Consider the following 26,986-nt stretch of genomic DNA (forward strand, 5'->3'; position numbering starts at 1 on the left):
ACAGAATTTATCACCAATTCAGTTTAGCACCCCCAGTGACAACAGAATTTATCACCAATTCAGTTTAGCACCCCCAGTGACAACAGATAGTGTTGTATATTCTTTAAGGTATTTTAGTACTATGAAAAGTTGGGGCCCTGTGTATATAAAAATAGCTACTTTTACTTAGCTGTTTTATTTTCAAGTTGTTGGATTCATTTTGTCCTGTAAAAAGGGACACAGATCAGATGAGGTTGTTGGAGGTCTTTCCTTCATGATTTGTTCTGACATTACCTTCTAAGAAATTTGTATTACATTAGTATTTGATATAAATAAACAGTTGATTTTATTTTTCTTTCAGGGTTCAAGAAAAGAAGAAAACAGTGATGGACAGGAATATGGCAGTGTGAATAAATGTAGTCCAGTATTTTTATTCTTTTAATTGACTCCCTTTTGCATTGTTTATTCTGCATCAATTAGAATGAATGACATGTTGGTCAGTGAACATTTAAACACTGGTGCAACAGTGAAATGGATGTTTGGGGAAGATAATACTTTTGAAGCTGGCAGGCCTATAAAGCTGACGAAGAATACAGGCAAACATCTTACAATTGACCTACATGCAGTCTTTCACCTATGTGATTGTAAGATTGTGGCAACATTTTAAAATGCATAACTGCCATTTTTGTTTACACAATTGCTACTTTCCCTTATGAAACCTCAGCAGTTATAGACATACAAGCCTACAAATCATTTGTCTATTCCATGATGGCCTTTGAACTTGTCGCCATCAGGTGTGTTGGTATCAGTGAACTAACAGTAATGTGGTGGTGGAGTTAAAATAGGAAGAGCAGAGGTGGAAGAAAGACCAATTTAAGTGAGTTGCATTTTGTGTGTGTAGGAGGGGGGGATAATTTTTGGAAACAGCTTCATTGAACCAGTGATATATTGTGTTTGATTTAAGGTCAGTCATTACCCAGTTGGTTTTCAAGTAATGTATCCCAGTTATAAACAAGGTTTGCATGTACAGGTACAACTCCAATTTTCTGGCACCCTTGGTTCCAGAGCCTTGCCGGATGAACCATTTTGCCAGACTAACAGAGGTTTACATGTCGCATATACTGTAATAAATGGAGGTCACATAAAATAATCCAACAAGACACCTTTGACCCACTATCCTTCAGTGTAATTACGCTCATGTTCTAATTTAAGTTCTTTATGGAATGACTGAGCCTGGTTCGTTATCAGCTACTTGACAAATCCACTTCATCTGACAGTCAAAACATTCCATCATCACTTGATCATGTTCAGTACCCTTACCATCTTTCATGGTCTTTTTAACCCAATAGCTGCAATGTACTTCATGTGATGGAAAAACTTGTAGCTATGATGTACATCATATGAGCAAGCCTTTTACCCTTACCATCTTTCATGGTCTTTTTAACCCAATAGCTGCAACGTACTTCATGTGATGGAAAACTTGTAGCTATGATGTACATCATATGAGCAAGCCTTTTTTGAAATGAGCGTGCTATATATTTCTCCCATATGTCCTTTAATGATGTTGGGCATCATGGCTAAGCTGTTTCCGTCACCACCCACGCGTTCTCAGTATCTCCCTAGTCAGCATGAAAGGCAGAGGTCAGTCACCACCACGGGACCCACAACCCTCCACTTCTTGTGGTTCAAGATGTATGATTACCCGGTACTTTTAAGAAAACAGTATCTATGAAATGGAAGCAAACAGTTCTTGATTCAAGCAGCAGCAGTAGTGATGAACAAATTGTGGCAGAGTCAAAAGGGAGGAAAGTTATCATCCCAGATGGTAGGCCTAGCAAGCCCGCCTCCACTCATGGTGATATTCATGGAGCATCCAAGCCTACCCCACCTTCTCATCCTAAATTTAGACACAGAAGACTATCTGCACCTTGACTTCTTCAAAGTATTTCCCTATAATTTATGAAATGATGAGGGATCTCTGTCCTCTCTGAATGAAGATTCAGGCTGGGATATTGGTAGTGCAGGGGAAGAGCGAAGAGTGAGTGACGGTGATAGTATGGTGGAGGATTTTGATGACGGTGAGCAGGAAGCCAAAGATGATCCTCGTGACGCCATTCACCTTTTGACTGGACAGATGGGAAAAGATTTTCAGCCAGATATTCATGATTTTGACTGATGAAATTTAGGCATTACTGATGAGTGGCCTTGTAGTGAGGATGCAAGTGAAACTGATTATTTTGAAACTATCTATCTATCTATCTATAGCCCGACGCCCTAATTTTGAAACCAATTTTGATAATGCTGTAGTCTCTTTCATTGTGAATGAAACTAATCTTACATTTATACTACAGAACACACCAGCTTCTCGTGCACATCGTTGGATAGACATGACAGTTGAGGAAATGTAGCTTTCTTTGCTCTCTTGTTGCCGATGCCTCTTGTAATGAAATATGTTATACTGTAAATGGTTACTGGAGAAATGATCCTCTCATCCCCTCACCACCATGTGATAAATTTATAATCAGAGACCGGTTGCTCTTCCTTCATCTCCTCCTGCATTTTGGATATGACAATAACCCTTTTGAAAATGATGGCTTGTGGAAAGTGAGGGAAGTGTTCACCATGATAGTAGAGAAATATAGAAAGCACTTTTATCCTTTTCGTAAGATGGTGACATGAAATTTTGGAACTTTTCAATGCTTGTTTTGTTTTCAAGCAGTATATTCCTAGTAAAAGACATCGCTTTGACATCAAAATCTTCAACCTTTGTTATTATGACACTGGAATAGTTCTTGACATGATAGTTTACACTGCCAGTGATGTAGACATTCCAAAAGATGACCCACTGGGAGTGGCAGGTGCCATTGTGAAAACTAATGGCATCATTTATGGGCAAAGGGCATGTCCTTTATACAGACAGTTGGTACACTCGTTCTGTTTTGTTCCATTTCATTTAATTTTTTAAGGCTTTGCTTGCATGTATCAGCCTTGGTCATCTAATGGCGGCTTTTGACGCTGCTCAATCTCTGGCAGCTTCCCTATTTAGTCCTTTAATCCTGAGGTCACACTCAATGACCTCGTCCCAGGTCTTTTTCGGGGTTCCTCTCACTACTCCACTCCTAGCATTAACATTTTCCATTTTCTGCACCCAGTTATCATCTCCCATCCTCTCAACATGCCCAAACCATCTCAATCTACCTCTCCTCATCACAACACCAATACACTCAGTCCCATCCTACCTCTCAACGCTTCCAGCAGTTGTTACACCAACCTTGATTTGTGTCATTTTATGCTCACTCAGAACACTGGCACATGTGGCACAGTCAGGAAAAACAGAAAAAATATGCTCAGATTTGTAGATGATGCCTGGCATGGGCATGTTGAACTGAAAAAAAAAAAAACAGGGAGAATACAGTACTTGCCATCAGCTGGCACGACAAGAGGCAAGTATCATTGCTCATTACATTACACAAGGGTGAGATGAAGGACTGTGGTAAGAAACTGTGAGGAAACCAGATGCAGTTTTAGATTATAATTAAAACATGAGGTGGAGAGATAATAATGACTATCAGCTGGGTGCAGTGGAATGTGAGGAAAACTGTAAAATGGTACCACAGATTCTTCAACCACATGACTGATATGACAGTCCTCAACTCCTATAATATTTAAATGGTGAAGACAGGGAACAAGAATCTTGTGTATCAGCTATTGGAAAAGTATGGCACACTGACTGCTTCAGAACGAGGATGACAAGTTTACTAGCCTTCCAGACAGACTCATGGCTCAGTCTTTTATGCTCGTCACTTCTTGGATTCTGCACCAGTTGCAAAGGGTTGAAAGAAGCAGGTTCAGTGTTATGTGTGCAAAGACACAAGAAGATGGTGGCTCAACCGGTAGAGAAGTGGCGTGCGGTCCTAACGGACCCGGGTTCAAATCCCCGCTGGGGCAGGGAACAGTTTAAGGATTTGAATTTCATTAAATCAGGCTTTACTGATCTACCAGAAGACCCGCCGACATGTCGTAAAAATACCCCCGCTAATACCAATACACCAGTCCTGTATGAGACAGCCCTAGCATGTATTCAACATGGACGGTGGGTGTTAGCGCCGAAGTGGTGACATGTAGAGGTGTATGGTATGTAGGAGGACTGCTGGGCCTTGATAGCAGGCTGTGAAGCCTATGCCCAGAGTCGGACACATAAAAAAAAAAAAAAAAAAAAAAAAACTGGAGGAGCATGTGGAGAGTCAGGGAGAGACAGACAAATAAGGAAGTTCGGGAGCTTTGTGGTGTGAGGGTGAAGGTGACAGAAAGCGTTAGGAGTAACACACTGAGGTGGTTTGGCCATGTGGAGAGGATGGAGAGCGAGATACAGCCGAGGAAAGTGTAGGTGAGTCTGGCGGAGTTCAACAGTATGGAGGAGCTACCTCCGCAACAAGCGTTTGACTTTGGCTGTCACATTGAAACACCGACATTCATCGCCTCCACACAATTCTTAGCTTGCTGTTTCTTTTTTCTTATGCTGCGTACTCTGAGTTCAACTCTTTGTCCTCAGAACACGGGCAACTGACTTGGGTTCTTTTTCAGGACCTAAAAAAAAAAAAAAAAAAAAAAAAAAAAAAAAAAAAATTGCCAGACGCCATGTATCCCAGACGGGGTGGCCAAGGGCTTAGAGTTAATTGTTTTACAGGGAGGGGCACTAATCCTCCACCAACCCCACTTGACACGTAGGGATGCCAACAGCATCTGTGTTCCCAGGCGGTCACCCATCCAAGTACTAACCAGACCCAACGTTGCTTCATTTAATGAAATTTTTTCGCGCTTCATTGCGAAGCACAGGATGGGTGTCAGAAGCTAAAAATTGCACTGCCAGGTGCACCAGACGTATTTCTTCAATTTGGCCCCCCCAAAAAAAAAAAAAAAAAAAAAAAATCTATATTCGAAACTTGAAAAATCGGCGCTCTGCCCGGCCTGCGTCCCGACGAATTCCCGCAGGCGCCAGCCCTTGACTGGGACGTATATGGAAACTGAGAGTAATACCATTAGCTCGGCATACTATTATTCAGAACGCTTGCCAGCATATATTGAAGAGAGGAAACGCCTGGCTGTGGAATAGGGAACATAAATTAATAAAAGTACTGTCAATTTAAAAACAATGCAAAGAAACCGAGTAAAAAGAAATTCCGAAAATGACGTTGAACTGCACTGCGCCGTGATCCAGTGGGCAGCCTGCTGTGTGACAGTAGTTGTCGTGGTGAGAAGGACATCCACTTGGCTGCCTCACATGGTGGTGTTGGTGCTGTGGTGAAGCACTGGCACGAGTTTTGTTCCTCTCGTGTGGCTGGAATTGAATTAAGAGCGCCTTTGCACACATAGAGAATGCCAGCAAAGAAAGGGAAGAAGGGCAAAAGTAAGGACGACTGGGGATCGGATCAAGACGAGAAGGTAACTGGGATCCCTGCGGCAGCCGAGAGTGATGACAGTATTACAGCTGTTCAGAAAAAGAATAAGAAAAAAAAAGGTAAGGGCAAGCATGACCTGAGTGAGGATGATGAGCCGCCCCAAAGCAGTGTGGCTGAATCGGAGGATAAGAAGAAAGGCAAGAAGAAGAAAGGTAAAGGTAAACATGATATGAGTGATGGAGAGGGGACCCCAGTAGCTGATGTGGATGACAAAAAGAAGAAAAATAAGAAAAACAAAAACAAAGCTGATGTGAGTGATGAGGAAGAACAAGTTAATAAAAAAAGTGAAGCTGTGCCGCCGAAAAAAGGAAAGAAGAAGAAAGGCAAAGGAAAAGATGACTGGAGTGATGATGAGGTAGAGGATATTACAGTTGCAACTGCTGCACCTGATAGTGAAGAAGAGGCCTTGAAAGATATGTCGTTACAGAAAACAAATAAGAAAAAGAAGGATAAAAAGAAGAAAGGGAAAAAAGATGACTGGGAAGATGATGATGAAGATAAGCTGGTGGACGATGTTATGGGACTGAAGTTACAAGATGGTTCAGATGAAGATGAAATCATGGCACTTCAAGTTAAAAGCCTGAAAGCCAAGCAGAAGAAAAAGAAAGAAAGAAAAAAGCTTCAGGAAGAGGAGGAGAATGAAGAGGCAGATGGAGAAGATGAGGAGATGGAAGAGGTCGAAAAGGAAGTTGAAGAAAAGAAGATTGTGGTAGAAGAGAAGAATGATGATGTACTTTCCAGCAGTATAATAAAAAGCAAAGAGAACGAGAAGGAAGAGAAAATCAAACGGAAAATGAGTGACAGTGAAGCTGGTGATTTGTGCATGGAGAAAGAAGCTGAGGCAAAAGCAGTTAATGATCCATCACCCCCAGTCATTGAAAAGGAAGAAACACCCGCCAAGACGGAGGTTTCTGAAGAGGAGGAGGAGGAAGAGAGTGAAGAAGCAAAACTTAAGAAAAAGAAGCAAGAAGGTTAGTACTGTACTGTCGTTGTAAATTGATTTGCAGTTAAGTTTATGATAGAGTTGAGGTAATTATTTATGAAATGGGTGTGCTGATTCCACCCATGTTATTATAAACTCATTATCTAGTATAGCGATTTAACTAAACGTACCGAAATATAATCTAACTTAGCCAAAGGAAACTGGGAGAGCTTTGCCCCCCCAGACCCCCATACATTTAACCTAACCTAACTTAACCTAATTGGTAACAGGTCACTCCAGCCTACAGTTTTTCTGGCCTTGGTCATTTTGGCCTCCCACCATAGTCATTCCGGCCCCCACCACCGAAATCATTCCGGCCCATCACCAAAGTCATTTTGGAAACTTACATTTCTGGAGTTGCTAAATAGGTAGGTTCACTGAATCATTTCGGAAACTTGCATTTCTGGAGTTCACCAAATGATTTCAGTGAATCTGGGCTCAGCTTAATTTTTAGTCTTGAGTCTTGAGACATCATGAAACAAAGTTACTTCTGAAACAGTATCATATAAAAAACTGCATTGTGACCATGGCTGCCTTTCCTTGCATTGTCTCTTCAGTTGAGGGTCGGCCTTGTCAGCCTGCCCTACAGTGTGATGTCTGTGATCAGTGGCAACACTGTTCATGTGACTCTGACACTGTGCCCAGTGCCCACTGCAAGAGAACACAGGTAGCCACTCAAAAAAGATATGTATATACGGTACTGTATTGTGACGAATAACATAAATATTGTACATGTATTAGCAGGTGCGTATATGTATTTATCAGCAATGAATGTTTACCATTGAAGTTGGGATTCAAAGTGAATGAGGTGCATTATTTGACACTATACAGGTAAACCCCGAGATACAATACTCCTAGATGTGATACCCCGGCTTAGCGATGGGGTAGAAATACCACCATACCCTGCCTAATGATGGCCAGACCCCAGTTTAACAATGGGTTTTGATTTTTGTTAAAACCAATTTTGATAATATTTTAGACTTAAATTTTGTGTTAGGTTGATATATAAACTGTTTTTAGACTTAGATTAACCACTTAACGGCGGGCTTGTTTTGCTTTTTCTTGCGGCTCCCACGGGCATATTTGCGCTCTGACAGACTCTCTAAAAATATTTGCCAAAAATCAGTTATTAGTCCTAGAATATTAAAATTACATATGCTTATGGCACATACCTTCAGCTTTCTCCTGGGGTGTTTGTTGAGCCTTCGTCGAGTACCGTAGGACTTGTGGAGACCTCTGAAGTTGTGTAACGAAGTCTCCACTTTACGCTTCCTGACAACCCGTAATATGATTACCACAGCCTGATATTATCGAAACACTATTCTATGATTCTCAAATAGTTTGGAATCCATACTCCAAAAAAAAAACACCGTGAAAGCAATGAAAATTACGAGGACGTTCGCCGCTGGTGTTGTCATTTATTATTCATAAAAACACTCACAGTTTGCTATACCTTCCCAGCATAAATACCTGAGTATACCTTACATAGAAAACGGCTTTCTCTCACATAAGTGGCGAACGTGAGAGAGCGGCTATACCTAAAAAACTCATTTTCGAGTCTCGGTGAGCATTTTAATGGCAAAATTGTTTTTTTCCGCATCAAATCTATCATTTTAACCAAAAAAATAAAGGTCGATAAATGGCCGGCACTGGGGTGACCCATAGGGCTAAAAATAGCCGGCATGCGGCGGGTTAAGAGCATTTGTTAATCACTGACACAGTTGTCACCAGGGTTGCCATTTGGTATTTTTCATTACCAAATGTGAGGCAATTTGGTAATGAAAAAATTTGATCGGTAATGATTAAGAATGAATAAATTACCAAAAATTCAATCGGTAATGATTCAGAATGATTAATTACCAAATATTCCATCGGTAATGATTCAGAATGATTCATTACCAAAAGGATTTTTCACATGTATGAGTATACCGAGAGTGGAGATGGTGGATTATTATTATTATTTTTTTTTTTAATGCAAGAAAGAAGGAACCAATGACTGAGAGTCCACAAACCATTCCTTCCAAGAAAAACAAAACAAAAGAACAAAAGCAATACAAATGAGTGATGAGAGTGAAAGTGAGGCATGGGATGAGGGCCCATGCAGAACATCTGTTAGTGTTTTGATTCATCTTCCGTGGTACGGCCTCCACAACAACAATTTGCATTATCTACCCTCTGCACAATGCTGGTAAGGTCTTGAATTTTCATAGTGAATATTCAGTATTACTCTTGCATGTTTCTATTGTAAGTATTCCTTGTGCATTTTAGTTACAGATAGGTATTGGTGAATCAATATACGAAAATTCAGGATGTGTCGCCCATAAAGCCATTTTAACATGGGATCCTCTGCTTCGCAAAGTGCGAATTTATAAAGTGCAATGGGCTGTGTCGCCCAGATTCACGCACTTTATGTGAGATGACTGTACTCAGTTACGATGCACTACAATAGAGGCTTGCGTAACATTGGTAATGGAATACTATGCGGGGTGGGTGAGTGTAAGAGAGTTCCTCACTCTGAGGCTGGTGGGAGAAGAACGATATGGGCGAGCGCGGGGTGAGCGATGGCTGTGGGGGCTGCAGGAGTGTTTCTGCACGTCCTGGGAGGCGGGCAGGCTCAGTTGTCCATGGAACGCGTGTGATTCAAAATTTGGCCCATCGCCTGTGGACGTGATATCAGAGGGCCAATTGTTAAACCAGGGCACGACCATCGTCTAGCGAGGTATGATGGTATTTGTACCCCCATCGCTAAGCCGGGTATCACAAGTAGGAATATCATATATCGAGGTATAGCAATCCCTTTAAGACCCAGATGCCCAAGTTCCAGACACCCCAAGTCCCAGACATTTTGGGCTCAGGTCCTCGGACACCCCAAAAAAAAAAAAAAAAAAAAAAAAAAAAAAAAAATGTTCGTCCTTATTATAAATTTGTGGCATGGTAACGAACAGCCGAGTTTTGGCACATATTTCCTCTGACGTCCACTAGAACGCTCCTGCATCATCCCCTCCCCAGTTCCCTCCTACCTACCGTCATGACTGCATGCTCGTCACCATGGCTGCGCCACACTCTTTGTTTTTGTGAATAAACTGCAATACCTCACCATTAGGCCACATTGGAATTTACAGTGTTGTGCAGTGTTAAAAAATTAGAATTCAGAGTGCAAAGGTTTAAGTGCAGTCCTATCACCAACTCTCTTCTTTTTATTCATCAATGACCTTCTAAGCTGTACATCTAACCCTATCCACTCATACGCTGTTGACTCCACCCTTCACCTTTCCATTCGGTTCCCGCAACGTCCATCTCAGCAGTTACCTCAACAAACAAGGGATGAGGCTATGGCATGCCTAATGTCTGACTGGGGTAAAAATAATCTGGTTGTTTTTAATGCATCAAAGACTCAGTTTTTACACATATCAACCCAACAAAATCTTCCACAGGTATACCCACTAATGTTTAATAATTTTCAGCTTAATCCTGCATCATCCTTGAACATGCTTGGGGTTTCATTTACTCGGGACTTATCTTGGAAGATCATATTACATCTCTTGTAAAATCTGCTTCCAAGAGATTAGGTGTGCTAAGCCAACTCCATTCCTTCTTTACCCCTGCACAATTGTTGACTCTATACAGGGGTTTTATCCACCCCTGTGTGGAGTACAACTCTCATGTGTGAGGAGGCTCCCCACATACAGCTCATCTCAATAGGGTGGAGTCAAAGGCTTTTCGTCTCAATAACTATCCTCCTCCTACTGACTCCCTTCAACCTCTGTCTCTTCGTTGCACTGTTGCATCTTTATCTCTTTTCTATCGCTACATCAATGGTCACTGCTCCTCTGAACTGTCTGCTTGCATTTCTCTACCTCTACGATGGGCGCGTAGCACAAGTCTAGCAGCAGACTCTCATCCCTTTTCTGTCCAGCTCTTTAATGCAAGAGATAACCGTTACTCCCAGTCCTTCATTTATGCAACAGGTCAGCTCTGGAACTGTCTCCTTCTGTCTGTATTTCCTGCTTCCTGTGATCTCCAGTCTTTCAAACGCAGTGTGTCCAGGCATCTTGAAATGAATGGACCTTGAATTTGGCTCTCTCTTGTATTTTGTTTTTCTCTTGGAAGGAGCAATAATTGCTGGCTCATGGCCTTTGGTTCCTTCTTCCTCACATTAAAAAAAAAAAAAAAAAAAAAAAAAAAAAAAAAAAACTGGCATGGCACAAGTAAGAAGAGAATGTGCAGTGTTAACAATTATAATTTACAATGCGAAGGATTAAGTGCAGCACAGCACTGGATTACTCTACATGCTTCAAGTGCACCTTCAACACTGTCAGAACCCTAGAGGAGGTGGGTTAATCTTCGTGACGGCCACAGACGTGTCATAAGTACCCTGTACACTGCTAAATATCTTCCATACTCACTTCTAATTTCTCATTCCCTGGTTCTTTTTCATTTATTTCATGGTTTCTGTCCCATATTTGTGTGTATAGGGTCTTAAATAGGTCCTGTGCACGTCCAGTAGGGAATTATTTAGGTGGCTTTGAAAGTTAGGTTGGGTTGGGCTCTATAAGTACCTGTCCAGGGGCATTTTTCCCAAGTCCGGGACAAAACCAAGTCTCGGACATGCCTTTGGCTCTGTTACATCGGATCTTGAAGGGATTATTGTATACCTTTAGTATGATTTGACTAAATAAGAAATTTCAGTTTCAAAATTTCACTTGCAACCCCCTACTATCCAGCCCATCTGAAGTCTCTCTGTGGTACGTGTTTCTTCCGTATTTTGGCCTTTTCATCTGTATCTGTTACCCTAACCATGCTTATATGTATCTGTGACTTACCATAACAGTATGTATGTACAGTATTTTGTTGGTCTGAATTGTTATCAAGAGTAATTTCGGGCTTGCAATTGGGGTGCCTAGTACCAATTAGGGTAAATTCCATAGATTCTGTGTACTCTTTATATCACAAATCCATTATCATGCACATTGTTTTGTACCAATTGTGTGTGCTAACCAAGGGATCAGTGTACTTATCTCTCTCTGAAACCATAAAACAAGAGCTTAAAAACAAACAATAAAAAAGGCATCCAAATTCACCTCAGTTTAAGTTACGTGGGAAAGAAAGCTGAGTCCATGGTTCGGTAATTATTTCCTCAGTTATTGCCTTAAGGATCATCACTGCCATTCTCTTGTCTGATCTGATATACTGTACCTCCATACAGTACATCATGCCCTTAGGAAGCAGATTTGTAATACAGTACAGTACTTGTTTTCCACTTATTGCTTTAAAGATCATTAATGTTACCCTTTTGTGTGCTCTGCCTCATATACAGTAGGTTGTGCCCTTAGCATATCTGTAATCTAGTTCGGGATTTTATGTAGGCAAGTTTGGGCTAGGAAAGATGGCCATATATGTGGTTCATAATGAGGGGTTAAAGAGGTCAGTATAAGTGAACTTCGTATGCACAGATGCCAAAGGTTATTTAACTCTTTAGTTGAGCATATGGAGGCATGATTTTAGTATTTTTGCTGTAATTGTATAACTTACTGTGTGTATGGTACTTTTTCTTTCTTTTCATAGAAAAAGAAGCACTGAAGAAGCTAAGCCACAAGGAGCGCAAAAAGATGAAGCAGCAGCTGGAATATGAGCGTCAGATGCAAGCAATGCTGAAGAAGGGAGGCCATGGCACCTCAGCCCTTGATGAAACTTTTGCAGTTTCCCAAGCAGAAAAATCAGATAAACAACAATCTCAGATGGAAAATGCTGTTGATATTAAGGTAACATTTTATACTGTCTGGGAGATTGCATTTGGGTGCATTTTACCATACTGTAGCACGGGCCGAACAAGGTGGTACTCCCGAGGTGAATGGGAATGCTGGTGATAGGGAGAGCTGGAGCTCCTGTTTCACTAGCTATCTAAGCATCCCCCTTTGCTGACCTTTTCAGTGTGACAGTAACATGGAGAGTAGACCAGCATACTCTCCCAAACATTTCCTCTAACTATCTCATGCACTACACCACATGCATCTTACATTTCACACAACGTATCCCACTGCATTACACGGGTTGGCGCCAGCAAGGGCATGCGGCCAGAAAACTTTGTCTCCGCTACCTAGTGGCGGATTTTTGGGGGGAGGCGTGATGGGGGTTCCACCAGCATAGATCATGGGTCCAGGGCGAGATGGGGCTTGGGTCAGTGCTAGAGGGTACAGGGCATTGCGGTTCCCAGGCTGCCGTTTCTGCCCAATAGAGAGGGGCCCGAACCTGGGAGTAGCTCCCCAGGAGGCTGCCCTATCAGTGGGTGTATAATGGCGGGATAGTTGCAGTGCCAAGGCACGCTTGGAGGGTGTCCCTGCAGCTGTCCTGGCAGGGTGCCCCAAGGCCACTACCACAGCCACTGGTAAGCTGGTGGGCTAGGGGTCCCAGATCCATTGCCTGGATATGGGACTGTGCAGTGAGTGGGGCCTGTGGTATGTCTGTCCCCCTTTATTAATACTGACTATGACAGAACACAAGAATCAGTTTCAAAGTAAGCCTGAGGACAGTAAATCACCCAGGGGGATGACGGTGGGTTCATGGAATGTGGGAAGTTTGAGGGGAAGAGCAGGGGAAGTTGTTGAGGCATTCAGTAGGAGGTGGGTGGATGTGGCGTGTTTGCAGGAAGTCCGGTACAGGGGTGGATCAGCCAGAAAGATTGTTGGGAGGGACTGTTCCTATACGTTGTTTTGACAGGGGGGGACAGACGTATATGGAGGTGTTGGTGTGATGGTTGCGGAGAAATGGGTGGAATATGTTATGAATGTTATAAGAGTAAGCAATAGGATATTGGTAGTGAAAATTCTATTTGGTAGAAAGATAGCTGCAGTTATATCGGCATATGCTCCACAGGCAGGATTGGATGAAGCAGAGAAAGATAGATTTTGGGATGATTTAATACATGTAGTAGGTGGTATGCGGGATGATGAGATAGTGGTTTTGGGTGGGGACTTAAATGGTCATGTAGGTGAAGCAGCACAAGGTTATGACGGAGGACATGGGGGATGTGCATATGGTATAAGGAATGCGGAAGGGGAAAGGATACTCGAGTTTGGAGAGGCAACGGACATGATTGTATGCAACACATATTTTAGGAAAAGAGAGAGTAGGTTAATTATGTATGAGTCTGGATGAAATAGCAGTCAGATAGATTATTTTGTGGTTAGGAGTGCTGATAGGAGGTTAGTGAGGGATGTTAAAGTTACAGGAAGTGAGGAGTGTGTGCGGCAGCACAAATTATTGATTTGTGATATGGCGCTTAAAGAATGAGTGATGAAAAAGAGGACCTATGTACCTAGGAGGAAAGTATGGAAGCTGAAAAACCAAGTAGTAAGGGATGCCTTCTATAGCGAGATGAGGAGAGTGGTGGCTGAACAGGGAGCTGTAGACAGAGGTGTTAATGAACAGTACAGAGCCCTCAAGAACAACCTCTTGAGAGTTACTGATGTAACATGCGGTTGGACAAGAGGACCACCAAGACATAAAGTTACTTGGTGGTGGGATGAGGGTGTAGAAGCTGCAGTTAAGGAGAAAAGAAGGCTTTTCCGGGAATGGAAAAAGGGTGGTAGCAAGGAATACTTGGCTGCCAAGCGTAGGGCTAGAAGAGAGGTATACAGGGCGAAGTCCAAGTCACAGAGACTTTTACTTGATAACCTAAATCATGGGGAAAGAAAAAATATGATATTTAAGATGGCAGATCAGATGAAGAAGGATAATTGGGATATTATAGGTGAGCAGTGTGTGAAGAATGATGAAGGAAGGGTAGTGGTGAACAGTGAGGATATTAAAGATGCATGGAGAGAGCATTATAGCTGGTTGTTGAATGAGGAGTTTGACTGGGACAGGGAAGGTTTGGAGCCAGCAGATCCAGTGTTTGACCCTTGGCCTTTGTATGATGCTGCTACTGTGAGTGAGGCAATAGGCAGGATGAAGGTGGGGAAGGCAGCAGGTGTGTCTGGGTTGACTGCCGAAATGTTGAAGGCCTTAGGAGATATAGGGGTGAGGTTAGTCACTGACCTGATAAATATGATTATTTATGAGTGTGTTGTCCTAGATGATTGGCTGAAGAGTGTAATTGTAAATGTGTATAAAGGGAAGGGTGATGCCCTTTAAAGAGGAAATTATAGAGGTATAAAGCTTTTAGATCAGATCTATCTATCTATCTATTGCCAGACCCCTCAATCCTGTTTGGGGTGGTCACAAACAAAATGCCTCCACATTGCCCTGTCCTCCACCATTTCACTTCCCTGCTCCCAATTCACATACCCCTTTCTCATATACCTCTCCACCCCATCCCTCCATCTCATCCTTGGCCTCCCCCTCCCTCTTCCCCCCTCCACCTCACTCACATACACTCTCTTCGTCAGTCTTTCACTCTCCATCCTCTCCACATGGCCAAACCACCTCAGTGTGTTCCTCATATCGCTTTCTATCATATCCACATCAACACCACAACGCTCCTTTATATCCTCATTTGTCAGCCTGTCTCTCCATGTGACTCCACAGGCTCCTCTTAAATAACTCATTTCCACTGCTCTCACTCTTGACTTGTGTCCTTCCAGCATAGTAAATGGTTTCTTGGCTTACAGGAAACCATTTGGCTTGTCACTCAATGTAAAGCCACCTCTAAAGGAAAGCAATCCAATAAGACGTGACAGGAAAGATGGGAGAAATAGGAAGAGAGGAGGGCAGGCACAGAAAAAGAATGATAAAGGCTAAGAAAGAAGTAGGCAGCATTACATCAGGTGAGTGGATGATGGTCGCCACCACCTACCACCCATGTCCAGTCCACCTCAGTGTATTTCTCCTAATTTTCTCAACCACATCCACATCCACCCCACAACATTCCTTCACTTCTTCATTTGTTAACTTGTCCCTCCATGTCACTCCACATGCTCCTCTCATGTAACTCATTTCCACTCCTCTCACTCTTGACGTGTTCCCCTCTAGCAAGGTCCTTGCCATGCTTCCATACGTCAGGGTAGGAGTGATCACCATACTGTCACGCAGTGACTTCTGAACTTCCATACTCACCTCCCTATTTCTCATCACTGTTTTCAGTGAACCAACAACCTTCTTTCCCTGCTGTACCCCTTGAAGCACTTCATCCTCCCAAAAAGCCATCTTTAAATCCAGGAAAGTACTGTGTGTGTGTGTGAGTGTGAGAGAGAGAGAGAGAGAGAGAGAAACCCCAAAGTGGGGGATAGTAGGACAGTTAGGCAGTCTTGCCTTCCTCAGTCCCTTCCCCCTCCCCCATGCCTGCATGTCTCCCTCTCCATCCCCCCACCACTCCCACCCTTGCTTGTCTCCCCCTCCTGTCCCCCCACCCTTCCCTGTCCCAGCTTGTTTCCCTCCCCAATTGGATTGAGCTGGTGCGGGTTTATATCCAAGTGGTGGTTGGGGTTTATTGCTCAAATAATGCCACTCGGTGATGAGTGAGGCGGGTTACTTTCATCTTAAATGTCAGGACCAGCTTGCCTAACCCCAGGCTCCTATGCTTCTTGTGGAGCAATACAGGATTAGATGATGATGTTTTTTTTAAATTAGTGGTAAGTGGGGTGGTGCTCACCATCCACCTACTCAGTGTATTGCTCCTCTCGGGTGACTGCCCTTTCCTCTCTTCCATCCCTCTCTCCTTCCCTCCTCTTCTGTCTTTCTTTCCTTCTTTCTTTCCTCTTTCTTTGGCCTTTGAGTGACTATACTAAGTGACAAACCAAAAGGTTTCCTTTACACCAGGAAACCATTTACTACACTGGGTGGTAACCATATAACCAAACTATGTCGCCTGCTGGTTTAGTGGGTAATTAAGGTGCTTCAGCCAGATTGAGCCTGTGTAGGTTCATATCCAAGGGGTGGTTTCGGTTTATCGCCCTTGTAATGCCACTGAGGGATGAGTGGCATTACAAGTGGTTCTCTCATCTTAAATGTCAGGACCAGCTTGCCTAGCCCCAGGCTTCTATGCTCCTCTTGGGGCAACACAGGATTAGGTGATGTATGTATGTATGTTCAGTATGTAGTAGAGTATGAGCTGAATCAGGTAATCCATTCCTAAAGCCCCAGTAGTCCTCCCATACTGTACTTATTAATGGGATTATGGGTTGGGATGATTTGATGCAGTGTTCTTTAATATGAGACATAATTGTCCATTATCAAATTTGAGTCCCAGTAAGGACTGCTGCCAGCACCAGAAGGTGAATAAATATGTCCATTGTACAGTGTGCACATTTGCAATCCTTCTCAGTATTCCATTTATTGATATTTACCATTATTACTGTTGTAGATGGTTATTCAGTGTCAAGCAACTTTGGTAGGATCCTTAGAGTTTGTCAGGGGAAGATATGGTTCAAGGGGAGAAAACTGTAGCAAGCGGCTCATTATACCCCATTTTTAAGTTTTTCCATGTATATATTTACACTCTAAGGGACCTCACTATTTCCCACACAACATACATTCATAAATGCAGTGTATTTATTGTATTAGACTGTAGGTTTAAGAAGGTAGATGTTCATGACATTAGGAAGAAATATATTACTTATTTGTTAGGTTTTAGTGATGTACTTGTTGCATTGCAGATTGAAAACTTCAGCATATCAGCCAAGGGTAAAGCACTGTTTACTAATGCAGCCCTTTTAATAGCCAATGGACGAAGATATGGCCTGGTTGGTCCAAATGGGTGAGTATACCATGGATTATAATACTGTACCTAAGTTAATCCAGTTGTTGGTTATTTATGTTTCCCACTTGTTCTTGGAAAATGTCAGTTAGCCGCTAACAATTAAAACAGTATGGAGGCCATAAAATGTCAGTTGGCCACTAACAATTAAAATCGTATGGAAGTCATAAAATATACAGTTAGCCTTTGAGTTAAGGAGTCGTGAGTTTCATGGCAACAAAAAGTGTGACCCCTATTCTGATTTTTACTTGAGTTGCATGGTCTGAGCCTGGCAGAAAATGCCTAGAGCTTCAAAGTTGGCATGTGGCGATGTCATGGCAGATAAGCCTCAGTTTATAATCAAACATCTGCCTTTATTTATCTTTATACGTAGGCTTTCTCCCCCCAAAGGGGGGTAACCGAGACAGGACGACACACTCACCAAATTACTCATCAACACACACACATTTACTCGTATCTTAGCTTCTGAGGGGAAAAGGGACTGCTCCTCACCACACCACACACCACATGAGTGTCAACTGTGCAGTGCAATCCAGTGACATCTGCAGCAGAGCCTGACAGCAGAACTGGTTTACCTCTGCCACATCATAATGGATCCATTCCTTTCCCCGCATGTGACCCAATCGGCTGATCAGACCAGATGTGAGAGAATATTCCAACAGGGGTGCATCACCATTCATGCAGTTTCTCTCCATTCATCACTATCACACTCAGCCACTATTCCATGCTGTCCAGACATCCCTCTCACATCTGACCCTTTCTTCACATGTCTGTCCATCCTAGTCTTGGTTGTCTTCTCAGCCTCACACCTCTCATCTAGTTATCTTTTTCAACAGTCGCTCTTCATCCATTCTCTCCATATGCCGGAAATTGGGGTATGGCTGTATATAATAATTTTTTTGAGGGAGGGGGGGTCTGTCAGAAATGAATACTGTATCTGAAATTATTTCCTCATGGTTTTATTTAAATAGAATACAGTATTGAGAACAGTCATAAAATGAATATAGTGCAAATTGCAAATTCCAAATGGTCAGGGTCAGGAGTTTTTTTTTTTTTTTTTTTTTTTTTTTAATACAAATAATTGTATTTGTTAGTTATATGTATATATAGTACAGTATATCCACATGTCCCTTGTGATATCTTTTAGCAGTCATTGTGCTTATGCTACAATTTATAATATCTATATATATCTTTTAATACATAAACACTAAGCCTAACTTATCACTTCACTCCCAGCATCCTGGTACCCAAGTAGACACATATAAATTATCTTACGTGTAGACAGTGATAATAAAAGCAGTTCTTGGCAATATTATTCCGTGTGGTATCGTCAGAGTATGAAAAGCATATCGGTAATGCAATAGTTGCCATTATGTGGGTACAGCTACCTGTTGTAGCTGAGATTAGCTGACACAGTTTGAGGACTGTGGGACATGCTGAGATTTGTATTTGGTGATTTTCAAGTTATCAGATATCAAAATATTTTTACATCTTGATATGCCAATATTCTAGAGATTCAAGTGATATTCTTTGTTCAACATTTCATGGCTGAGGTTTTTACTGGCCACTATCTATCTATCTATCTATCTATCTATCTATCTATTGCCAGACGCCTCAATCCCGTTTGGGGTGGCCACAAACAAATCGCCTCCAAATCGCCCTGTCCCCCGCCATTTCACTGCCCTGCCGCCAACTCACACCCCCCCGTCTCTCATATACCTCTCCACCCCATCCCTCCATCTCATCCTCGGCCTCCCCCTCCCTCCTCCCCCCTCCACCTCACTCACATACACTCTCTTCGTCAGTCTTTCACACTCCATCCTCTCCACATGGCCAAACCACCTCAGTGTGTTCCTCATAACGCTTCTTATCACATCCATATCAACACCACAACGCTCCTTTATATCCTCATTCGTCAGCCTGTCTCTCCATGTGACTGCACAGGCTCCTCTTAAATAACTCATTTCCACTGCTCTCACTCTTGACTTGTGTCCTTCCAACAACGTCCAAGCTTCACTTCCGTATGTTAGAGTTGGTATCACAATACTGTCATGTAGTAACTTTTTCACTTCCATGCTAACTTCCCTGTTTCTTATCACAGCTTTCAAAGAACCAGCAACCCTTCTTCCCTGCTGTACCCTTTCAAGCACTTCACCCTCCAAACCTCCATCCTTACTCAACACACTACCCAAGTACTTAAACATACTCACATTTTCCAATTCCTCACCATCCAACCTCGCTGTACATTCACTGACTTCACCTCTCTCAAAGACCATCACTTTACTCTTCCCTACATTCACCTTTAGATTCCGTTTCTTACACACTCTCTCAAACTCATCCACCAAGCCTTGCAGCTCCCCTTCGTCTTCACTCAACAACACAGTATCATCTGCAAACAACTGTACGGGGAGTTTCCAAACACTGTCCTCTCTCACCAGGGCCACTCCAACATCCACTACCCTACCTTGTACCTCTTTTATTACCCCATCCATGTACAGATTGAACAACCATGGAGACATGACACATCCCTGTTTCAAACAAACTTTCAAAGAGAAAAATTCACTTAGTTCACCATCCACACGCACTGCAGCCTTCGCACCATCGTACATACTCTTCACAGTATTCAACAACTTCCCATCTACTCCATATATTCTTAACACTTTCCACAATCCTTGTCTATCCACCCTGTCATATGCTTTCTCCAAATCCATGAAAGCCGCATACAACTTCTTTCCCTTCTCTAGAAACTTTTCCACTAAAGATCTAAGAATGAATATCTGATCTACACAACCTCTTCCCTTCCTAAAGCCTCCCTGTTCTTCTCCAACTAATTTCTCTGTTCTTTCTCTAACTCTGTCAATAAGTATCCTACCATACACTTTTCCTATTATACTAAGAAGACAAATGCCCCTGTGATTACCACACACTTCTTTTTCCCCTTTTCCTTTGTACAAGGGAATAATTATACCTGACTTCCAATCCTCCGGGACTCTACCTTCCTCCCAGGTCAATCTGCACATCTTCCACATCCATTCTACTACTATATCTCCCCCATGCTTCAGCATTTCACCACACACTCCATCAATTCCTGGGGCTTTCCCTGATTTAACTTTCTTCATTGCTTCCACAACTTCTATCCTACTGATTTCTTCCTGTCTTCTCACCTCCCTCCTTCTCCCAGCCATTCCCCAGCCACTTATACTCGCATTACTTCCATCCTGTACATTCAACAATTCCTTAAAGTGTTCTCCCCATCTGCTCACTTTTTCTCCCTTCTCCACTAGTAATCTACCATTTTTATCTTTCACTCCCCTGCTAACTTCACTTCCACCCTGTCTTACTCTTTTCACCTCTCTCCAGAACATTTTCTTACAGTCCCTCCACTTTACACTCAAATTCCTTCCAAATTCCTCATCCACTCTCTTCTTACTCTCTCTTACTAATCTTTTCACCTCTCTCTTTCTTTCTACATATATCTCTCTCTTCCGTCTCTCAACTTCTTCCACGCCCCTATTTCTCATCCATTCATTGTATGCTTTCTTCTTTTGTGCCACAGCCTGTCTCATCTCTTCATTCCACCACGCTGTTCCTTGCACCCTCCTCCGTCTTCTCTTCCTTCCACACAACACATCACATGCTGCACATATTTCTTCTGTAAGTATCCTACACACACCTTCCACGTTTCCCATCTGCTCCCATTCATATTTGTCCAATCGTTCCTCCACTTCTCTCATACTCTGCCTTTTTCTCATCCTCTTGTAACCTTTCCACTCTCCTTGCAACTACTCCTTCCTCTTGCCTTTCCCTTCTTCTATTCCTCCATCTTACTGGAATTCTAATTCTGGCCACCACCAAGTAGTGGTCAGAAAGTCCACTCCCCCAACCTCTATAAACTCTTGCATCCATTACACATCTTCACATCTTTTCATCCACACACACTGGCCACTAATTTTGCAAATTCATGCACAATTTTTTGGTGGAATCCTTGTCAGCAGACCCCCCCCCCCCCCACAACCCTTCATGCACTCTATTCCATGGCGTAGTTTAAATCTGTTCAGCCAGCCGGTGGAATATTCACAAGATTGAATGATCTTAAGTTGTTTGTGAAATTCTGTGTCTTTCTCAGTCAGTAAAGGTCTGGTAATAGCAGTTCCTTCACTCCTACATTGTTTAAACCATTCAGACAGCACTTAATGAGCAGTGGTACAGTTAGTCCCCCCCCCCAAATAATGTATCCAACTCTGGGCAAAGGCTTCAGGGCCTATCCCAAGGCCCAGTAGTCCTCCTACACATGTCACCACTTCAGCGTTAACACCCACTGTCCATACTGAATATGTGCTAGGGTTGTCTCATACAGGACTGGTGTACTGGTATTTCTGGTTTGTAATAGCTTCAGTATTTTCACTTTGAGCATAAAATGTCAGTATTCTTTTCTGGTTTCTCCAAGTCACACACAATCATAGTTCCAATCTTATACTCCTCATAGCTTGCTGGCTGCAACACCTCTGTCCAGCTCTTAAAATTTCCTTTTTTTTTTTTTTTTTTTTTTTTTTTTTCCCCCCAGAGCAGTCAGTGTCATCACTACTAGGCTTCTTTGAAGACATTTTCATAGTTTAAGTGTGCAAGTTTAGCAGTGAAAAATGGCAGTGTTTTGTTCAAAGTGATAGAAGAATGAAGGATGAAATCACCGACATGGGTGACAAAGGCAAATTAAGGCCAGCCAAGCTAATCTCAAATGGAAGCCTGGGGACACATGACTCGTTATTCAGCCATGCCTTTGAGTTAGCATAGGCAAGTGATTGCTCTGTACTAGTTCACGTGCTTGTCTACAGAATGAGTCATGCTTGCCCAAAGCTAGCTCACAAACATCCCTAAAAATGAGTCAGTGTAACTACCGTACCTTGATGCATTGTAAACAGGGTGGTCTGTTTATCTGCCTGTAGCTAGATGCCATAATCCTGTAAGGGGTGGCTGTTTGTCTTTGAGTATGTTGCTTTACGGGGAGGAGCACAAACCCTTCACCAGCCCACTTGCTGACACATAGGGAACACGGATGGTTTGGTTACATAGTTACCACTCAACACTGGAAATAATTTTCTAGCTTACAGGAAACCATCAGGCTTGTCACTCGGTGTAAACTCACCTGAAAAGGAAAGAAGAGTAATAAAAAGTGACTGGAAAGAAGGGAGAAACAGGAAGAGAGGAGGGCAGACAGAGAAAGAGAATATAAAGGTAAAAGAAGAAGCAGGCAGCAGTACATCATGTGACTGGATGATGGTCACCAGCACCCACCACTAAACAGGGTTGTAACTGCAGAAACTAAAAACAGTATTTTTGGGCAACAAAAATTTCTCTCATATTTACTATGCTGGGTGGTAACCATATAACCAAATTTTGGTGCCTGGTGGTCTAGTGGGTAGTTATTGCACTCCAGTCAGATTGAGCCAGTGAAGGTTTATATCCAAGGGGTGCTTGGGGTTAATTGCTTGTGTAATGCCACTCAGGGATGAGTGAGGCTGGTCACTCTCATCTCAGATGTCGGGACCAACTGCCTAGCCCCGGTCTCCTATGCTCCTCATGGGGCAGTGTAAGATTGGATGATGGATGGATGGATGGATGAATTTACAGTACACTACATGAAAATTCCCTCGGAAAACCAGTATTTTCGGAAATTTGTTATTTGGATTTTGGGAATTGTGTTGTATCAGATTTCCATGGCAAAATGGCAACATATTGGATTGGCTGGTGAATCAAGCATGGCAGCCAAATAATTAATGAAACAGCCCACCTAAATAATCTCACTGGCAGTATTAGACATAAACAAAGCTTTTGACACAGAGCCAAGACATGCAGATTAGTGTAATCCTGGACACAGAGGTACAAAACCATTAGTGGTTAGCCAGCTTCCCTTCAGGGCAGTACTCAATCATAATCAAAGGTCAGCCTTCATAATACAGTACAGGTATTCCTGATACTGTGCAACAGGGTTTAATCCTATCAGTCTTACTTTTAAGCCTTTTCCTCCGTGATCTACCAACCGGAGCAATTAGGAGATTACAAGAGCCTAATCTGTGCACAGTATGGATATTTTATTTTCGTTTAGCTTTGCAGGCTGTTCTTTTGGATGATAAAGGGAGTGTTTTTTTCTTAATCCTGCTTAATTTCTCTTCCCCTCTCTGATGTTTATTAGCCACATTTTCTCCTCAGACAAAACAGAATTGTTAGTTTCCACTTTTATTTCCAAGTACTGTATTACTGTATAGAAGTAAAGAGGAGGGTAGGAAGGTAGGTTAGGTTTATGGAAAGTTTTGTTATTACAGTTATTCGGGATTGTTGGTATGGAGTAGTCTGGTACTTAGGAGGGGTTTTGTTGTATATAAGCTTATTCAGCTTCACAGCAATTAAATTATTAATAGATAATTTCTCCTTAGGCATGGGAAAACCACTCTTCTTCGCCATATTCAGTCAAGAGTTCTCAACATTCCTCCAAACATTGATGTCCTCTATTGTGAACAGGTGAGTGATGTTTTGCAGAAAAGCAAGAGGAGGAGGTCAGGTCAGTGTGTCTTATTTTGGATCTTGTATGTTTAGAGTCCACGGAGAGACCTCCGTACTCTAGGAATTACTGGATTCTGAATTTCTTGAGTTTTTGTATTAGTAGGTTACTAGTAAAGCAGATAAAAGTAATTACAATTAATTGTTGTTGTATTTAGTATTGATTGCTAACTGTCACAGTCATCTGATATAGATTTAAAAACATGGGTGCTTTCATTTTTTTCCAATCATCATTTATAATTTGAGCTATTGCATACTGATAATTTATGTCTACTAATCTGTAATAGTTCTTAATAATTTCTAAGTATGTAAACTTTGCAAAACTTATTCAAGAATACAGTACTGACATACAGACAAAATTTAGCATAGTAACATTAGTTGCAAGGAGAGTGGAAAGGTTACAAGAGGATGAGAAAAAAGGCAGAAAATAAGAGAGAAGTGGAGGAACGATAGGGCAAATATGAATTGGAGCTGATGGGGGCATGGAAGGTGTGTGCAGGATATTCACAGAAAAAATATGTGCAGCATGTGATGTGGTGTGTGGGATGAAGAGAAGACGGAGGGGGGTGCAAGGAACAGCGTGGTGGCATTGCCCTAATGAAAGTGGTCAGTGTTTGGAAACTCCCTGTACTGTTGTTTGCAGATGATACTGTGTTGTTAAGTGAAGATGAAGGGGAGCTGCAAAGCTTGGGGAATGAGTTTGGGAGATTGTGTAAGAAATTGAATCTAAAGGTGAATGTGGGGAAGAGTAAAGTTATGGTCTTCAAGAGAAATGAAGTCATTAGGGCAACTCCAACATCCAGTACCCTACCTTGTATCTTTTATAACCCCATCCATAAACAGATTGAACAGCCATGGAGACATGACACATCCCTGTTTCAACCCAACCTTCAAATAGAAGAACTCACTCAGTTCACTATCCACACGCACTGCAGACTTAGCACCATCATACATACCTTCACAGCCATTCAACAACTACCCATCTACTCCATATATTCTTAATACTTTCCACAATCCTTGGCTATCCACCCTGTCATATACTTTCTCCAAATCCATGAAAGCCGCATACAACTTCTTTCCATTCTCTAGAAACTTTTCCACTAAAGATCTTAAGAATGAAAATCTGATCTACACAACCTCTTCCCTTCCTAAAGCCTCCCTGTTCTTCTCCAACTAATTTCTCTGTTCTTTCTCTAACTCTGTCAATAAGTATCCTACCATACACTTTTCCTATTATACTAAGAAGACAAATGCCCCTATGATTACCACACACTTCTTTTTCCCCTTTCCCTTTGTACAAGGGAATAATTATACCTGCCTTCCAATCCTCTGGGACTCTACCTTCCTCCCAGGCCAATCTGCACATCTTCCACATCTATTGTACTACTATCTCTCCCCCATGCTTCACCATTTCACCACACACTCCATCAATTCCTAGGACCTTCCCCATTTTGACTTTCTTCATTGCTTCCACAACTTCCATCCTACTGATTTCTTTTTGTCTTCTCACCTCCCTCCTTCTCCCCACCATTCCTCAGCCACTTATACTTGGATTACTTTCATTCTCTGTGTTCAACATTTCCTTAACCCGTCACATAGCGACCACTTTCGCACCTCTGACACCCCCCAGTCCCGACCAGTTTTGGAAAAAAAATTTTTTGGCGAAAACCTCCGCTTTTGGTGAGAAACATCGAAAATTCATAGAGAAATCGTGCACCTGAGGTTTAAAATACTTGATACAGGTAGGAGTACCTCCTTACCTTACAGGGTTTTCTAACAGGCTGGCACCAAAGAAAACTAGTTCTATGGGAGGGTAACTATGCCACACCACTCATAAACGATATTTATTTATTTTCCTTGGTACGAATTTATATGTAGTATGAGAGTATATTGGTTTTCAAACAGTAATATAGGCATTATAAGCATTGTTTCACTCACAAACTCATCACCATACCTGACCTTCTTTTGCCACATTACCTGATCATCATTTCTGACTGTTTCTTCCTCTAATGCTCTGTAAACTTTGTCCTCCACATTGTCTTCGATTGGGGAATCACTCTGGCCCTGAATGTCTTTATTGGTCAGGTCACTGGTAACAGGTGAATTTCCAAGACAGTGGGGGAGGGGAGGTTATGCGGTGTAAGGCATTGTCCCTACTTAGCATCTTGTAGAGGAATAGAGGAAGGTGTCTTCGTTAATGTACGAAAAATCACCCGCGAAAATTGAAAATTTTGCAAATTAGGGACCTTGCAATTGCAAAACGTACCAGTATGTCGACGGGACTGGCAAATGCAAAATGTTGCAACATACCCATACGTTGACGGGACGTCTCGGGTTAAAGTGTTCTCTCCATCTGTTCACTTTTTCTCCCCTCTCAACTAGTAATCTACCATTTTTATTTGTTGGTTTTAGTGAGTTATTTACAGGTGTTAGGCTTAGGTTAGCTTCTCTTACAGCTCTGAGGCCATTTATATTGGCTGTAAACTTGTTTTGGGGCTCATTTGGGTGGGTTTTGGGCTTGGTTGGGGGAACCCCAAGGCTGAAAAACGCATCCCATTACTTTACATGTTAAAACTACCCCGACATATGAGACCCTACTTAACGATGGGTTTTTATCTAACAAATTGCATCATTAAACTGGGTATACCTGTATTTGACTTGGTTTGTCTTATGCAAGGATATTTTATTCCACTTAGGAATATCCCTTGGCTGAATGAGGTTAAGTATAATTTATATGTAAAGAAAATTCTTCACACACAGAAAAAAACAGAAAAGGGTGATTATCAAACAGAGAATTTGTTTTATACTGGCAGGAAGTGGTAGCAGATGACACCCCAGCCATTGAGGTGGTGCTTCAGGCAGATCAGAAACGTCTTAACTTGTTGAAAGAGAAGGACCAGCTGGAGGCTGACATGAAAAAGAAGAATAAGGAAGTGGACATGGACCGTCTCAGTGATGTCTACGATGAACTTAAAGCCATTGGTGCAGACAAGGCTGAACCCAAGGCTAGGAGGTGAGCCCCATTCTATAGAGTGATGTGTATCAAACATTTTCACTGCCATCCAATATATTACCAATATGACAGGAACCGAACCCGGGTTCGATTCCTGTCATATTGGTAATACATTGGATGATTTTTCCTGTGTACAAAACAGGTTTCTTTCTTCATTTTCACTGCCATTTGGCATTACAATAAGCCCTTTTTTTGTTGTGGATTTCTTGAATATGAATTTGTCTAGACATAAGTTATAAATAACTACCATTTTTTAAATGCACAGTTCTGTAAAATATGAGTTGAGTGGTTTAAACTCAGGAGGC

The 26,986-nt window shown here is 42.1% G+C and overlaps 2 protein-coding genes across 2 annotated transcripts in view; both read left to right on the forward strand.

The window, feature by feature from the left end:
• Positions 1-484, forward strand: part of LOC145404596 (neuroguidin) — a 41,533-nt gene extending 41,049 nt beyond the window's left edge. Inside the window, exon 8 of the mRNA XM_080276115.1 lies at positions 341-484. Coding sequence (XP_080132241.1) covers positions 341-366 — 26 coding nt within the window. The 3' untranslated portion in view covers positions 367-484. The remainder of the gene's footprint in view (positions 1-340) is intronic.
• A 4,767-nt stretch (positions 485-5,251) lies between these two features.
• Positions 5,252-26,986, forward strand: part of LOC145404684 (ATP-binding cassette sub-family F member 1) — a 53,181-nt gene continuing 31,446 nt past the window's right edge. Inside the window, exons 1-5 of the mRNA XM_080276237.1 lie at positions 5,252-6,409; positions 11,986-12,182; positions 17,013-17,113; positions 23,545-23,629; positions 26,482-26,681. Coding sequence (XP_080132363.1) covers positions 5,356-6,409; positions 11,986-12,182; positions 17,013-17,113; positions 23,545-23,629; positions 26,482-26,681 — 1,637 coding nt within the window. The 5' untranslated portion in view covers positions 5,252-5,355. The remainder of the gene's footprint in view (positions 6,410-11,985; positions 12,183-17,012; positions 17,114-23,544; positions 23,630-26,481; positions 26,682-26,986) is intronic.

This window comes from Coenobita brevimanus, chromosome 64, assembly GCF_032717465.1.
Source record: "Coenobita brevimanus isolate Jiangsu-jjx chromosome 64, ASM3271746v2, whole genome shotgun sequence".
Lineage (NCBI taxonomy): Eukaryota > Metazoa > Arthropoda > Malacostraca > Decapoda > Coenobitidae > Coenobita > Coenobita brevimanus.